This window comes from Ptychodera flava, chromosome 16 (genome assembly GCF_041260155.1).
Source record: "Ptychodera flava strain L36383 chromosome 16, AS_Pfla_20210202, whole genome shotgun sequence".
Taxonomy (NCBI): Eukaryota; Metazoa; Hemichordata; class Enteropneusta; family Ptychoderidae; genus Ptychodera; species Ptychodera flava.
The window spans coordinates 24,360,716-24,377,405 of record NC_091943.1 but is presented as its reverse complement, the minus strand read 5'-3'; the positions used below and the strand labels follow the sequence as shown (position 1 = coordinate 24,377,405).

General features: G+C 37.6%; 2 protein-coding genes across 3 annotated transcripts in view; both read right to left on the bottom strand.

Annotated features, from left to right (window-relative positions):
* The window catches only part of LOC139114384 (pro-epidermal growth factor-like), a 49,253-nt gene that overhangs the window by 24,082 nt on the left and 8,481 nt on the right, over positions 1-16,690 (bottom strand). Inside the window, exons 3-5 of one of the 2 annotated variants that reach the window (XM_070676094.1) lie at positions 12,698-12,837; positions 2,946-3,072; positions 2,275-2,421 (exon numbers count right to left, since the gene is read on the bottom strand). The gene's annotated coding sequence lies outside the window, so the exon portion shown is untranslated. Of the gene's footprint in view, positions 1-2,274; positions 2,422-2,945; positions 4,287-12,697; positions 12,838-16,690 lie in introns of those variants that run through there. The other variant, XM_070676095.1, reaches the window with a different exon arrangement.
* LOC139114382 (V(D)J recombination-activating protein 1-like) lies at positions 4,609-10,745 on the bottom strand. The gene is made up of 3 exons (XM_070676093.1): positions 10,673-10,745; positions 9,927-10,084; positions 4,609-9,790 (listed from the first exon to the last, which is right to left on the bottom strand). Exon 3 carries the CDS (start codon positions 8,188-8,190, stop codon positions 6,796-6,798), a length of 1,395 nt encoding a protein of 464 aa, XP_070532194.1. The 5' UTR covers positions 8,191-9,790; positions 9,927-10,084; positions 10,673-10,745; the 3' UTR covers positions 4,609-6,795.

Sequence of the window (16,690 nt, the reverse complement as noted above, 5' to 3'; positions counted from 1 at the left end):
CCAATCAGGCATTGACTGATATTGACATATCACTTGATTATACAAAATCATCAGGAGCAGGAACTCCAGATGAACTACTCCTGGTGGTGGCACTCACAGGAAAGGCTAAGTGACCAAAATGTCAAGACATTCCTTATTTTGAATTTTGCAACATAAAACACCCTTTTTATGAATAATAGAGGGAAGAACATACCAGAAAACACCTTCCTATTTACAAAGTGTAGGAGTGGATGAGATGATTGACAATACAGTTACAACCATGTCGATGTTGTATAGAGCAATGAAAATGTCCTGACACATCAATGATGTCTGTACCAGCTCACCTCCAGTCTGGAGCAACACGTTTTTAAATAATTGTACATGATGACGCCCTGATTAATTAAAGCGTCTAATTATCAATGGAGCATTAATATTGCTATACATTTAAGTGTTTAATAATACCTGTTTTGTTGTAGTTTGAATGGGGCGAGTTGGGATGGGATGATAGTCGAACCTGGCTACCCTTGGGTCTACTACTGTAGCTTTGACTTCGAACGTTCCAAGCGCTCACAGATTCCAAAACGGTATTCTAATCCTTTCGTCGATCATGCAAAAAGTACCCCTTTTTCATGTTTCAACGGACCTAGTTGATGAACAAAAACTCCCCTCGTATAGGTACCCAATTTTACTGACAGTCCCACTAAGGGCGCACAACTTAATAGTTCCGACGTTGAATATTTTAACCGGCATTATATCTTTCGAGAGGACAACTTCCTGTGACCGAATAAAACAATTCAAAGTTATTCGTTTGCAAGGTGTAGCTTTTTTTTAGTTCCATCGTCATGTTAGCAACGTACATTAAGAGCGCTTGGATTTCAAAGAATGATATACTTCTGCTCGTTGACCAACTTTATATATATTAATTTTACCGCCAAAGTAGTTGCACGAGGATAAGCTAACGTCGGAGAAAATGAACAATGCAATCATTTTCATCCTTTAATTTCAATCAGAAATATTTTAGAATAAGTATAGGGATAGACTAACTCGGGCCACGAACTGTCAAAAGTGTACGATGAAAGCACCCATGAAATTGTAATTGCCTTACAAGTAATCATAATTATCGGAAAAGATGCTTACACAAGGTACATATCCATTCTAATTATTCATCTCGTCCACCGCCCTACAAAGAATAGCCCACTCAGATACTCAAAAAGGAAATCGGAAAATGGCAAATCGGAAATTAGATAAAAAGTTACCGATTTCCACTACATACTGCACAGAGTGGTCAGAATAAATGAACAGGGAATGTTTCCAAGCCTATCAGCATTTACGATGACGTTTGCAAATGACATATACCTGCTAGCCGTAAAGTATTATGCTCACAAGGACTTTTACCAATTTCTTATGATTTCGGAGTCGATTATCCTTTTATGTCGAAAATGGCCAAAGTTAAGCACTTCATTTGCAAATGAAAACGAAACCTTTAAAATGTATATATTATTACAATTTCTATCACGTATTTGAATGAATAAATTATGAGTGAATAAATTGGAAAATTGACTAGTGTTGACTAGCCTCAAATAGGATTTTTACTCTTGCCAAAAGCTTCCGCATGTGCCAACCTTGCTGTACGGTTCTTTTTAGGTTTCGACCAATCAGATCGCTGTATTTGCACTATCAATATTTGAATGTAACATAATTTACAAAACTCCGTCATAGATGAAACGAGGCCTTACGTATTTCCGAATAAAGTCATGGGAGCTACCATTGAACCTAGATAAGTGAACTGGTAGGCTTTTACATCATCAGCTACCTTTCTACAAGTATAATAAAGATGATGTACAGATGACGGTCTTCTTGACTTAAAGAATATTACTAGAAGCAGCGTGAATAAAATAAAGGGACATCATGAAAGTGTTCTTGGATCTTCAGACATCGCTGAAAATCGTAAAGTTCTTGTATATTATATTAAAACTCCAATTATAGAAATTCTGTCAATATGCAAAATGACATGATCAATAAAATACGTACACAGGATATCCAATTATCCGTGTCAGTTCTATATCATCATCCGTTTTAAATGATAAACAAGTGGGTATGGGGCGCTAAGAAAAATGACGCTTAAAATCACGTTATTACAATGAAGGAATTCAATATACAAGGTTGGAAAATCCTCAAGAAAAAGAACACAACTTATAGTAAATCATAATATGCTTTAATCCACCTATGTGTATTCGCCCAGGAGAGGTATTCCATACTTCACAGTTGGTTTAATCTTCGAAATTTGCTACTTACTAGAAATTTTAGGCTGTCTTTGGTTTGAAAAGAATGCTACTCCGTATGGTACATAATCTCCCAGCCCTACAGATCTTGAATCATACTCGGATCATATGGAATGTAATGCAATTTATTTTCTCTATCCGTGACAAAAAAACCAAAGTTCTGCAAACAAGAGGTAAAAGTAATGGATTAGGCTCCCATTGGTTTCATAAAAAATTGCCTTGTGCATTATTTGATTTTACATAACGTAAGTGCACAGACGGCTTACTATTTCGAGAAATGCAAAGGAAAGTATGAATATCAAACATTTGGAATGTAACGATGTGAATATAAAGGTACAAAAATTAATAAAATTTAAGAAATTCAATGCTATGTAAATTCACAAATCACATTACTACGTTAAAGATTTACTAGCACAGACATAAAGCTTTTAGAACCAATGTACCGAAGAAAATACATTGCACACAAAAGCATGAAAGAAAGATATGTGGGTGAACGTCTAGTTGTATATTGAGTGATTGATATCAGACATTTTAATAAGTGTTCAAAGTCAGTCTCATACATAACATTCTCAATCCTCGATGCAGAAATCTGTAGACTATCGACAGATTCGTCGACACAACTTTGGCCAACGTTTTTCTGCAATAAAATTTAAAATTTATTTTAAATTTCTGTGTCATACCTACCGGGTCTATATCGATTGAAAACAACCATTGTAAATCATTCATTCTTTTGAAAGTATAGGGTTCAGCATTTTCAGAATTCAAGTCGAGACTTATTATCGACTCCAGTTCGTTGTCTAACAAATACAGTCTGGAAAATAACAGAGCCAAGTGCATTATTAGCATGCAAGACATTCCGACCAATCAGTAAACCGATTAGTATTTTCGAAAATTCGAGATCAAACACATGTCGAACGTGTGAATGATTTTGTCAACATCATTTGTAATATAGAAAAATCTCTCAAGGAAAGTGAAAAAGAGAGTCTGTGGACGGGGAGCTAGATTTTATGGCCATTCAAATTTTCACTTACACATCAACGCTTCTTTATTTCAGAAATATTGGATATTCATAATTGTTTATATAGTCAAAAGTGTTTCTATAAAGCACATATTATTTGAAATTTTGTATGCATGTTTGTAGGGATATCATAGCAATATGCATGTTCGAATTTTTTTGATGTTTTTGGTTTGTCATTAGTTCCTCTTCAAAAACTTACTTAATGCATCTTAAAATTGTTCTTCTTGACCAAAGACTTACCTTATTATCATATTTTCACTGTATTTTAGAGGGGAATTGACGGCATAATTCTATTTCCATCATCGATTACGTATGAAGTTAGCCGATAAAAATGCAGCGCAAAAAATTAAGCAATAACCCACGCCGCACACCGTAACATCTCCTATGTTTACAATGTAGAAAGTCCGCAATGGGTTGTGGGAAATATTTTTGATCTGAGCATGCTCAGTGAGCCGTAAACAATATCCAAGATGGCAGCCGCCATGCTCGATAGTCCCGGTAGGTCGTCAGTTCAATGTAGCTTCAAAAGTCACAGAACATTCTGTTCGTGTTTTAGATTGATTATTCTTGAAGTTAAAACAACAAAGTTCTTATATGGTAGCTAACTTCCAAAGATTTGCACTTGTAATCGCCCATTCGAAAAAGAAAATTCTCGATGTGATCGTTCTCAACTGTAACACAAGCCACGGTCCCTCGATCCAACAAGCATACTATGAAAGTCGATCCCCATGTACACTATATACGAAGATTCAAATTAGAGTGAGCGAAGTAGAAGTGCAGCTATTGTACGGCCCACAGGCTAAAATGATTTTTTCAGTTGCATGTACACCAGCAAGACATCCAAATGACATTTCCAGCAGTCATCAATGGGGCTCTATCTGTGCATTACCTTTTCCCCTAGCTACATGTGCACCCATTTTGTATTGATTTACAGTCTAGGTTAAAGAAACGGATTTGCTGCTCCATGTTGACAATCTCTTTCGATCATATTTATATAAGGAGGTTACTCAAATGCAAAAGACAAGAGAACATGCTGCCCAAAGATATCAGATTTGCCTTCAAGTTGTTTGTTTGAATATACAGGACAGGTGTTCAACAATTGTATGGTTGCAAAGGGTAGAGAAATGTACAGTGAACAATATTAATAAATGTCACGACTAAAGACATCTCACTTTCTGTCTTGAGCATTTTTTGAACTACAAAGATATCCATATTAAAATATGAAATTAACAAATTTATATTTCAGTGCCATATTTCAACACTGACAAAATAAAATGACCTGCTCACCATACATGCATGCAGATAAGCTTCACTCTCTAATACAACAACTTTTGTCATCATCTTTTTTATTTCAGAAATACAAATCACCAAAAACATCCTGGCAACTTGCCTAGCAACTGCTGGATGTACAAATCCAGTTATTTCTTTAGGTGACAGAGTTTTGGTCTGGGTTAAGTCTAAGACAACAGTAACAGGCTGGCTTGTAATAGACAAAGATGATACAATACAAGAAATCAAAAATTATTCATCTCAGTCAAATTACCCTCCACATGTACATGGCTCAAATTTGTGTTTAGTTGAACCAAACCATTATGTTCTCCTTGGTGGATTGACTGACTCAGAAATGCACAATACAAAATTGTGGCAGCTTTCTGTCTTTGTTGATCCAAGGGGGAAAATTTCATTAACATGGTCTCAAGGACAATATAGTGGTGAGGAAATTCATGCTTTTGGTCACAGTGTAATTAAGTTTGGAGATTCTCTTTATCTGTATGGAGGCTTACAATATACACAAAAACTCAGTCATGCTTTTTACAATGTGTCCATGGCTTCAAACATATTTTCTGTTCTTAATTTACAATCTATGAAATTATCAAGTATTAGTTTACAAGCTATCACTCCAAGAGCCTACCATTCAGTTTTTCTAAATAGCAGTAAAATGTATATTGTTGGTGGAATTTATGTGATAGGTAACAATGTAAGACATCCACCCGATGTTGATGTTATTGACCTGAATTCAATGGTCTGTACATCTGTACCATTTATTGGTATTCCTAACCCAGTCTCATTCAAATGTAATAACACTGTTTACATATTGAGTAACAACACAGTTTACAAGTCACCTTGTGATGCCATAGATTTCATAGAAACAGCACACTATGATACCTTAAGTAGTAAATACTACAGTCTTCCATTCTTCAGCTCAATTGCTGTTTGTGATACAGTAAAAAAGCAAATGATAAAATTCAGTTTTCAAAATGAAGGGACAAGCTCTGAAACCAGGACACAGAGTAATAACAGTCAGTTGGGGGATGAGGAGGAAAGGTCAACAGATGAGGACAGAGTAAGCATAGCGGAGGAAGAGCAGGAAAGGATAAGCATAGACATGACAGATCAGGAAAGTATAGGCTCAGAGACTGAGGATCAGAACGGAATAAGTGAGGCAGCTGAGGTCAAAGTTAGCACAGACAGGAATGAGTCAGAAGAGGGCAGCAGAGCAGGAAAGATAGACAATACATCAGATGATAGTGAGGAGGAAACATGGGAATGTATGTTGGATGGCTGCAAATTTGCCAATTTAGCAGCTACTGAACAAGCCAAGTTCAACTGGCTGAAATGTGATCGAACTTACATCATGAACAATCAAACTGTATTCTGTGGAAGGTGGTACCATGACAAATGTGTTGAATTAGATCACTTAAATAGAACAAAGCTGGACTGTATAAACTTTGAATGCCCTTCATGTTTCACAACATGTGCTAACATTAATTGTAGCGTGACTGATAAGAGTTACTTTTCAACAGTGCGATGTACACAATGTGTTAGAGCTTTTCACATTAAATGCTCTGGCAAACGATTTTCTTCACGACAACTGGAAAATAAGAGTAACATCAAATTTACATGTTCTGATTGTAATTTCTGAGAACATGACAACTGCACAAGAAATTATAGCATGTACATGTAGCATGTGCATGAATTGAATGAAACCTTTACTGAGAGTTCATTTTACAACTTGTTACAATCTTTCATGAATATATGTACAAAATTCTATTGCAAACTTTACACTTCTCATCTCATATTCATGGCCAGTTACTCAAACTTTTGACATTTTGGCCAAAGTAATTGAATGATTTTGTTTGAGTCCCTTCAAAAGTGTGGGCAGGTAAGATTAAAACATATACAAATATTTAACACAAACTCAGCTTTCTTGTATTTGATGATTTCTTGTGGAATTCATCTATGTACATCAAAATATAATACACTTTAACCATCTAGGTATATTAAGACTAGCATAGAAGCTAGAATTGACTCTTGACAGTACAGTCAGTATATGGAACAGAAACACTTTTTAAGTAAATAAGAGTGTATGGCCAGCCTACTCTTTGTGTCTGAAGTTTGGACTCTGTAGTCTGATACATACAGATGCTACTTAATTTCAAACTTACAGATTCAGATACATAAAACATGCATGGTCATTGTCTCATCTTTGATTTCATATCATGACCTTGGGCACAATTATGTAATGCATGTCCTTTGATTGTGACCAGCACAACCACATTTGCTACAGACTAGTGATCTAGTTTTTTCCCAGTTTACCATAGTCTGAAGACTTTTCATTGTATATAGCCAATGAAATTTCAGAATGTCTGGCATTTCATGAATTTGAGACTTACGTGCATTAAATTTACGAAATCTTCTGAAAAGTTTATTGCCTTTTTCATTGCCTTCAGAGGCAAATTTACCAACAGAGCCATATTGCTCGATCAACTGTGGAATGTGATCTAATACCTTGTGTTGATAGTTAGAGAGTGGATGCAAATAAGGAAATTTCTCATGTAGCAATTTGTAAAAATTTGCAGCTATGGTTTTAAATTTCACGGCATCATCTAAGTCAGCATTGTGTTTCCTGTATATTGATCGCAATTCTCGATAGTAGGAAACATATTCACGAACAACAGATTTTCTTGCTTCACTCTGAATTAAAGAGCAAACCACATCAACTGTTTCTGATTTGACCAAATCACGTGCATAATTTCCATCAACCATAAAGCCATGCTCTCTCTTTAAGCCACATTGCAGCTGTAATTCGGTATCCAACATTCTTTTCGTTGATTTCACTTTTTTTGCATCATCATCATTGGATGGCTTCCCCCAACACATTATCCCTGATATTTCACGTACATACATATCATAGTTTTTCTCTCCCCAGTGAATTTCAGCATGCGTGGCATCAACACAAGGCTCTGACATTATAAATGGTTTTCTAACAATGCCTTTGACTTCTTTCACTAGATCTGCCTGCTTCATATGATTTGCATTTTCAACATATTTTGAATACAAAGCCATATTGTTTTCATGTGTTCTTGTTATTGGCAAGACTGATGATATGGGATCAAGTCTTCCTTTCTCACAAAGTGTACAAAACCAAGATGACCCTGCTGCTAATATTCCCTCACCACTTCTCTGCAATTTTTCATCATACATAGTCCCTTTAAATACAACTTTGTAGATTCTTTGTTTTCCCTCTTCAATTTCTACAAACAAGGTACTTTTCTCAATCTCCTCTCTCTCTATCATTATTGGTATATGTGTCATGCATAACCCTTTTCTGTCATTTTCATCTGCCAGAGCTACCAAGAGAGGGCGTGTGCATAATTCTGAGTTGGGAGCATCTTCTTCAAATACAGTAATAATCTTGCCATCTACATTGACAGTGACTTCTAAAATTACAAATGAAAACCGCAAGGCCTTGTTTGGAACGACAAGCCCCTGAGATCTGACTTCTTTCACATCTCCAAGACCATCACTGCCATCTTTGACAGTGGCTGTTAGAACAAGTTGATTTGTATCCACCCCTTCTAATTTACTGAGGCCTTCTGAGATTTCATTATCAATATCTTTCAAAGCCATAGCAACTGCTTTGTCATATCTATACCTTGCCCCATACACATCAGGTGATTCTAGAAGTGGTATATCGTGACTGAGTCCTGACAGAGCATCAACATACTCTGTACCTTGCCAAATGGAGAAACAGTTTTCAAAGATGGGTTAAAGTAGAACTTTACAGACCCTGGTAGAAAACTTTCTTCGGCTTTCACAACATTGATGAGAGGTTGGAAGATTTTAACTCCACTAAGCTCATTTGTAGCCGAGTAAATTTTCTTGTACTGATTACAACTGGTAAAAGTATTTACACGCAAGGCTAGACATTCCTGAGGTGACATTTGACAAGATTCCCCATTATATAGCAACTTCACTTGTTCAGCTAAACTACCTTGCTTGTTGGCTCTCAGATAGTTTTGCAAAAGGCCAAAATACACTACCCTGAGATCTTCCCCTTTCTCTCTGGCAAACACGTCTATTTGTTTTTTGATATTTTTCAATCTTAAATTTTGTCCTTGTTGTTGGAGACACAACAGTGAAGTTTAGGTCTTCCAACAGTGCTACCTGCAGCAATGTCTTGATGGCCACGGCTTGTTGTCAGACTTGACTTATCTGTCTCAGGCAAATGTTCCGTACTATTTAAATATGAATCAACTTGAATGACAGAAATTTCGTTCCACAATGACAAAACTTTTTCTAACCATTCATCAATTTCAAAATCCTTTCCACAATTTAAAGTGTGCTGAAGCCAATTACTGAGCTTGACACCTTTTTTGCTTGAAACTGCTTCTGGACAATTACATTTCATTCTAGTATCATTAAGAATTTCTACAAATCCTCTATATGGTTCTTTTAAATCTGATGACACCATAGGTTGTTTACAGAGAGGACAAAAATGACACAGACTTAACCAGTTCTTAATGCAGCCTGCACAGAAAGTGTGAGTACACGGTGTTAGAAGTGGTGTGTCTAGGACTCCTAAACACATTCTACAAATGAATTCTGGATGTGGTTCAGTTACACATAAATCTGTTGGAAATCGACTTGTCATGGGTACAGTCTGAATATTTTCCTCTGTACAAAATTCATATGTATCTGTCTTTTGGTCTGATTGCACAGACTGGGCAAACTTACAGGAAGCTGGGGTGGTATAACAGTGGTCATTTAGTATATGAGCAAAATTGTCTGCAACAGGACTCTTGTCAGTTTCATTATTTTCATTTGTATTTAATTTAAAGCGACCCCTTTTAAGTTTTTTAGGTCTACCAGAACCATTTTGAGAAAAACGTTTGCAAAGAGGACAAGTTTGGTTTTCATACTTACAATGATGTTTCCAGTTACAAACACTGATATGGGTATAGTAATGTTTACCCAGGTTCTGTGCAACAGAATACTTTAAAAGAACTCTACGACAACATGAACCAAATCTAGGCGGATGTACAAAAGGGTCATCATTTTGAACATTTACTTTAAAGCACTCTTCTAAAAGTTCACTGTACGGGATGCACACTTCTCCCTGTCTGTAATGTCCTGAGTTGCTGTAAGATGTGGTCTTCAGGGTTCTACCACATACACGACACACCCTCTTAAGGTACTCTCTGTGTTGAAAAGCTGACGTCATTCCGCTCTGAAAACAATTAACATATTTAAAATATTATTTAAGCATATCAATTTGGCAAGTACAGTACCAATCAGTACAATGGTCTGTACCTTTCATCCTTATATATGTGTAAACAATAAATCCAATAGAATTTTATTCTTACCTTGGTGGTAAAACATTAATTCCCAGGACACCGTGGCCAGCCTAATTTTCTACTTCATACCGCAGGAACCCAAGCAAGAAATACTGAATCAGGTCAAGGCATTGCATTGCATAACAGTGCAACAAACTTGTAAATGATTCATTGCTGACTGCAACCCACTGCAAAATAAATAAATGAAATGAATGACAGCCTAAAAATATGGTGTTATCTTACACAAGCGACCTTCTATGCCGATGACATATGAATCTGACGTACTCATACTATGCTAACCTCAAAACACTTCGTTAGTCAACCTGTACCTGGTGCCATATGGCCTGGGTTAGCTAGCTACCGCATGAACCATGCGTTGTACACCCAAATTGACCCTCTAGGATGCTGCTCAGAATTCTAAATATCGTAACACGCTGATTCAAACCTTAAAAAATATATTAAACAGAAAACGATCATTTCCCCGACTTAGCTACCATCACAGGAACATTTTTAAATGTAACGGCCATTACACTCAATCACACATGTTGGATGGGTATAGATCTAAAAGTCCAAGCCATTTGAAGAAAGTCCAAGCGTACAGCACATGTTCCTTCGGTAAACAATGTCGTTACGGACTGAGAAAAACCCAAACTTTCAACAGGAAAAACCAAGTTTGACAGAAAATCCAAAAATTGTATCCGCATAATTTTGATACACATAATCGAGTGAAAAATTGCAACGCGAGATTCAGATTACGATATCTCGGCGATACTTACGTCTTTCGACCTCCGGTTTTCGACATGATCATCAGCCACTCTTCAAGATGGCGTTTGCGCATGTGTAAAACAGTTGAGACCCCTTAGTATTTAGTAGATTGTAGAGTTACTGAAGTAAACACCCTAGATCACGCGAAATCTCGAAGCCATACGTGAAAGTTCGTGGCTTGATGAATGCTGCTCTCTGATTGGTCGATACTCTCTGCGACGCATCGTAGTGTTAATCGATTTCTATATTGACATGTTACGCTGCACGCTGTGCGCCGCAGGAGGGTATACACGAGATTTTGGTACAATGCGCGACATATAGCACGAGCCGATAGGCGAGTGCTACCGGTATATGGAGCGAATTGTACCAAAATCGAGTGTATACCCGACTGCGAAGGGGGTTATTGCTATTATGTTATATCAACTTGTGTGTCTTTGTTGTCTTATTTGGGTATTTTCGTCACTTTAAGCCCCAAATGCAGAAAATGGGCGTGTGAGAGATTGATCGTCGGAAATTCTGCGCCCGAGACCGAGCATTTTTATGTTGGGATTAGGCCCTACGTACACGCACACAGTATCGTACAATAAATACGCATACGTCCATCAACATTGCATTTTATTCGCATGCAACGCACGCGAAGACTATCATTAAAATACCTGCTGCAGACACAGAAAACAGGTCAAGAGTTCAAATCAAAAGAAAAAGTAACAATTTTTTCGTAAATTTACATATGAACAATAGTCCTGTTTTTTTGGCATACTAAAAATAGATTGTCTCATTCTGTACCGCTTACGCGCGTATACGGTGTACGTCGACCGTCGCGACATTTAGAGGTGGTACAGTGAAGTTACAGGATGTATTTTTGATGGATAATTCGGACATACTAGAAACATGCAGTTTTGAAATAATCCAGACGTACGATGACTGCAATTGTAATGATGTACAGTGTGTGTTGCCCGATGCAGCGAGAGCTGGACGCTGATATTGTTCGTAGCATTTGATGTCAAATTTTGTCGCAGTCGCCAGGAGTCGTCCCATTTTTATTTTGAACTTCTTGGTCTACATCGTTAGGACACCCTGGTCTGTTGCAGCCCAAACTTTGGTAAAGAATATCTGACATACTGTTACTGTGAGGAAGTGTCAATTTATTAGTGTGTGAACGAATACTAGCTTCATTTTTAAAGAGCGGTAGGATATATCACGTCTCGATTCCCGCAATATCAAGAAAAGTGCACGGTGCGCTGTCGCTTCAATGCAATAATTCGTCTACATCACACTAAAATGTGCTGCTTCAGAGATGTATTTTATCATCGATCCCAACTTATTTTCACCAAGAGGTGAGTTACAGACCCACACTTTATCTGTGTATCAAAATTCGGTATTCTTTCTTTGAAACAAAGCGGACCGTTTCGGTTTTTCGCGGGGGTCTATGGTACGTTCAAATGCAGCGAGTGGGAAATTTTCGAAAATGCTGGTTTAGGGGCCCGTTTTAGCACTGCTATCAGTGCTAAAACAGTATTTTAGCATCGGTGGAATGAGCTCTCGTCCAATCAGAATGGCGCATGGTAGCATGATATAATATAATATTATTTCTACTTGAGAATTACAGCGCAAATAAGAGTATGAAGAATATAATTTTGGTCCGATTTTGTTAAAATCAACTGTTCATGCTGTGAAGTGACTTAGGCCTAAAACAACATTAATTGTTTTCAACATTCAATCAACAAACAACAAATTCAATGGTTTAGCCAAGTATTACCAAAGATTAACTCCGGAATGATTTTGGTCATGGTGATGAACCGATTCATAATGCTAAGTTCAGTAATTTTGTAGGCAATCGTGAGCTTACGTTGAGTTGGTTTTTTTTTTGTTTGACCAATGATGAGGATAAGTACATAATGAAAAAAGAGAGATACAAAACGTCCCTCCTCTTCCCTTATGGAAGGAGTTTAGTCTATTCATCTGAATCTTAATAACCACAAACGCTTTTTGCATGCGTCAAGTGTTCTAATTGACTGATCCTTAACTAACACTACCTGTTATCGTCATAATCTATTGCAAGCCCTGTCGGTTTAACAATAGAATTCTCCTTATCCAAAACTATAGATCGTTGTTCGCCAGCCAGGGTTGATCTTTCGATTTTGGTACTGCTCCGACATCACTCCAGTACAGGTACCTGATGGAGATTAAATAAAGAGTGCACGTCCATCAGTACGATGGCCTAAAAATGAAAATGAGTGTAAAAATAAGAACAGCTGGGCCATCAAACACCTTGTGATTGACTTAGTTTTGATGTTTCAGTTATATTCATGCACTGCATGGTTTACCATTCCTTTATGCCATCTGGAAACGTTTGGCGTTTGCTATGCAAGCTTGGAAAAGTGTCCCAACGGTGCTAATGATGTGTAACAATAGCCTAACATTTAACAGCAATAATTAAAGTACCACCGTTGACAAGTAGAAAATTGCATTATTCTGTCAATCATTTACATTACCAAGGACCGAATTCCAATTTTGAATGTACTTCCTCGGCAGTGCATTTCAATAATAAGACCAACACTTGTTGTGGTATCTTGGTCAATCGTATATGTAGTTGAGAAATGTAAATAGGCATTACAAATTGGATAAAATGCGGCATGATTATATAGAATTAAAAGTCGAAGGCCTGACCATTAATGGATTCTTTTGGCAAGGGTGAGAGGGAAACAGGTAAATATCGCATTTAAATATCCAATATATATCGGAGATTTCACCACTTTACAGGTCTTGTCAAACCCGACTTCCAAGGACTGACTCTAATTTCGATACTAGACGATACTGGATTTTTTTGTCAAATCTCGGGTAAATATCCGATTTATATCGGAGATTTCACACATTGTGGATCTCGCCAAGCCAATCTAACTTCGATATTGTATAGTCTAGTAGCGTTAAATATCTGATATCATATAAAAGTGCAATGTCGCGGTGTCTTCCGGAAGTGCCTAATACGTACTGCAAGAACGGAAGTGATAAACTGAAAAAAACCCGAAGGCGAACTTCGAGTTAACAAAGCCTTTTCCGTTTTTGTTCTTGACTTACACGAAAATGTTCAGTGTACCCATGAATTCTGGTTAAGTTCGATGCGGTGCTACACATGTCGACCAACGTCATTTTTGCCGGGCCGGCCGCCTAAAACACCTCTGATACGTTAGCAAGGTGCGTTGAAAACATATCACGTATTCATGGGAGGTCCTCCTTTCAGGCCTGTTCGTTTACAAATGAATATTTAAGTTTTTTGCCCTCTGTTTGTTTATGAATACATGAATATAAAGTGTCCACTAGTTTTACGGATCACCTCTGGACACGGCTCTTGAGAGTTTCTCCCCTTTCTTCTGTTATACCTTGCTGGTGCGTTCGTTGTTGACTTTGTCAAAGTTAATCCGGTGATAATCTGGTGACAGCGTCCACAGATTAGTAATTTACCCTCGCTTACTTTGGCACATTAGGCTATCAAACTGATTCAGATAACAGATGCTGCATGGTGATAAAACGTTTACGGAAGATTGTCAATGGCAGTGCTACACGAAAGGTTGGTAGAATAATCCTTTATTAACAATACAACAAAACACCTAGTACCCATCCCTAGATAAACCATTGTTTTGCATGCAATTGTCAAAATCCTAAAAGATTGCACAAATTAGTATTTCACGCCCTCGATACACCAGCTTACTTGGACGAAATAAATCCCGCGCGATTTCTCCTCCATGTCACGGGCGGGGAGGGAGGGGGCTGTAAGAGAACTTATTTCCTATACTGTTCCCCTATCAATTTAGAAACATCTTAACTCGGGATATAATAGTTATTTTGATGACAAATTTCGATGGGGTAGAGCCCAATTTTGGCAAAGTAAGATCGCTTGGTAAAATATCAAAGTGGCTTTGCATGTATAATTTCTTTGCACGGTTTGATGCTTCTTGACTTTCCTTTTTGGTTTTCATATGTGTGGCAATGTAGAACAATCAAAGACAAGTCCAATCTGCTATAATTGATATTAAACATATATTTCAAGTAAATACCATATGTTTCCCGTCGATTTCTTCTCTATAAACGATACGCTCAGTTCTAAAAATACATGCGTAACAATACTATGAAAAGCTCAGTATTTCTAGAAATTATTCAGCAATTTATGGGATATTTCACAAAAGGTTACTTTGAGAATGCGCTTTGAAATACAATTCAGAATGACATTCAGGTTCTCACTATTGTGAGATAATATTTCATACATTCTAGACTTATAACTAAAAAGCTCTGCTCTGCTCAGTATGTATTGTTTATGTCACTGTGAGATGTTGTTTTCAAATGTCTGTGTTGGTGTATGAATTCTGTCGGTTTTTGGCTCTTTATTTTTATCAGCTGTAGTAATACCACAAAATGAATACCGCTATATGTCACAAATGTGGTGTCAAGCTATGATACACCAAAATTACACATCACAGGCTTTCCGTAGACTTGACTCTAATCTAAGATGGCTGGTACGAAAACTTACAACCATTTCTGGTCGCATTACTTTCGGTATGATTATTCTTTTATAGTACTCCATTCTGTATAGTGATTTCATCATGATACTGCCAATATTTTCGTATGATACTTGGTACTTTTTCTTTAGTATCAGGCCATCACGAGTTGTCTTGAGCAAGTGCAGGGTTCTGATCTGTCACATTCAGGAATTCCACTGCATTTATATCTGCATTTCCTGGCTCCGCTTTTGCTCTTCTTTGATCCTATATATCTCATAGTCAGGTGTGTCACAGCTGATTGGTCTCTGAGGCAACGCTGCTCCTGAAGGAAATCTGTTATGTATATCCTCTCCTTTCCTTTCTTGTAGTTGGTTTTCAAAATATATTTCTTTAAGAGCAAGACCATACTCTGTAGCCGTTTTGGGACTGTATATATTTTCAAAAGGTTTATGGTCTGACTCAATGGTGACTGATTCATGTCAATGGATGTACTGGTCGAACTTTCACAGACAAATACAACGGCAAGGCACTTTCTCTGTCTGCACATGGCATTGCTCAGTAGGGGTGAGTGACTTGGATGCAAATGTTATTGACTGTCCATTTTGAATTGAGACTGCTCCCGGGCCTTTCTCACTCGCGTAACATTGTATGGTTGCTCTTGTGTAACATTATAGTACACTTGAGTACTGGATGCTTGGTGACTAAGTGCTCGATATGTGATATTGCATATTATCTTCTGTAGCCGTTTTTGGACTGAAAATATTTCGAAAGGTTTATGTTCTGACTCAACGGTGACTGATTCACGTCAAGGATTTTCTGGCCGAACATTCACAGGCAAATACAATGGCAAGGCACTTTCTCCATCTGTGCATAGCATTGCTCAGTAGGAATGAGTGACTTGGCTGCAAACGTTACTGACTGTCCATTTTGCATGCGGACCGCTATCGGGCCTTTCTCACTCGCGCAAAATTGTATGCTTGCTCTTGAGTAACATTAAGTACACTTGAGTACAGGATGCTTGTTGACTGTGATATTGCATATCATGCTGCGACTCCATGTCTACACTTTATTTTTGTCTGCCGGTCTTCTGCGTGGTACACATACGTCAGAGAGGTGTGGCAGAAATTTGGCGAGGTAGTTTACAAATCCCAGCAGTAGCTGCACTGCTTGGACACTGTCTGGCTTTGCCATATCTATGACAGCCTTGACTTTGTCAGGATCTTGTTGTAAACTATCTGCAGTTAGTAGATGACAACAAAGGAAACTGCATTCATACGAAGACGTAGTTTCTTCTTACTCAATTCAAGGTTAACTTCTCGTGTTCGCTCAAGTAAGCCCATCAAATGGCTGTCTTGGTTATTGATTACTTCATCCACTGTTTCCACGACCAACGTATCATCTCCTATAATCTGTATACCAGGCAGTCCTTCTAAGACTTCATGCTGTCTTCACTGGTACTTTTCGGGCGCTATTAATATTCTAAGAGGCATACGTAACAAACGATGACGACCAAATGGTGTCCAGGATGTTGTG

Excerpts from the sequence above, each read along its gene's own strand:
- LOC139114382 (XM_070676093.1), bottom strand. The coding sequence starts at position 8,190 with ATGGCTTTGAAAGATATTGATAATGAAATCTCAGAAGGCCTCAGTAAA.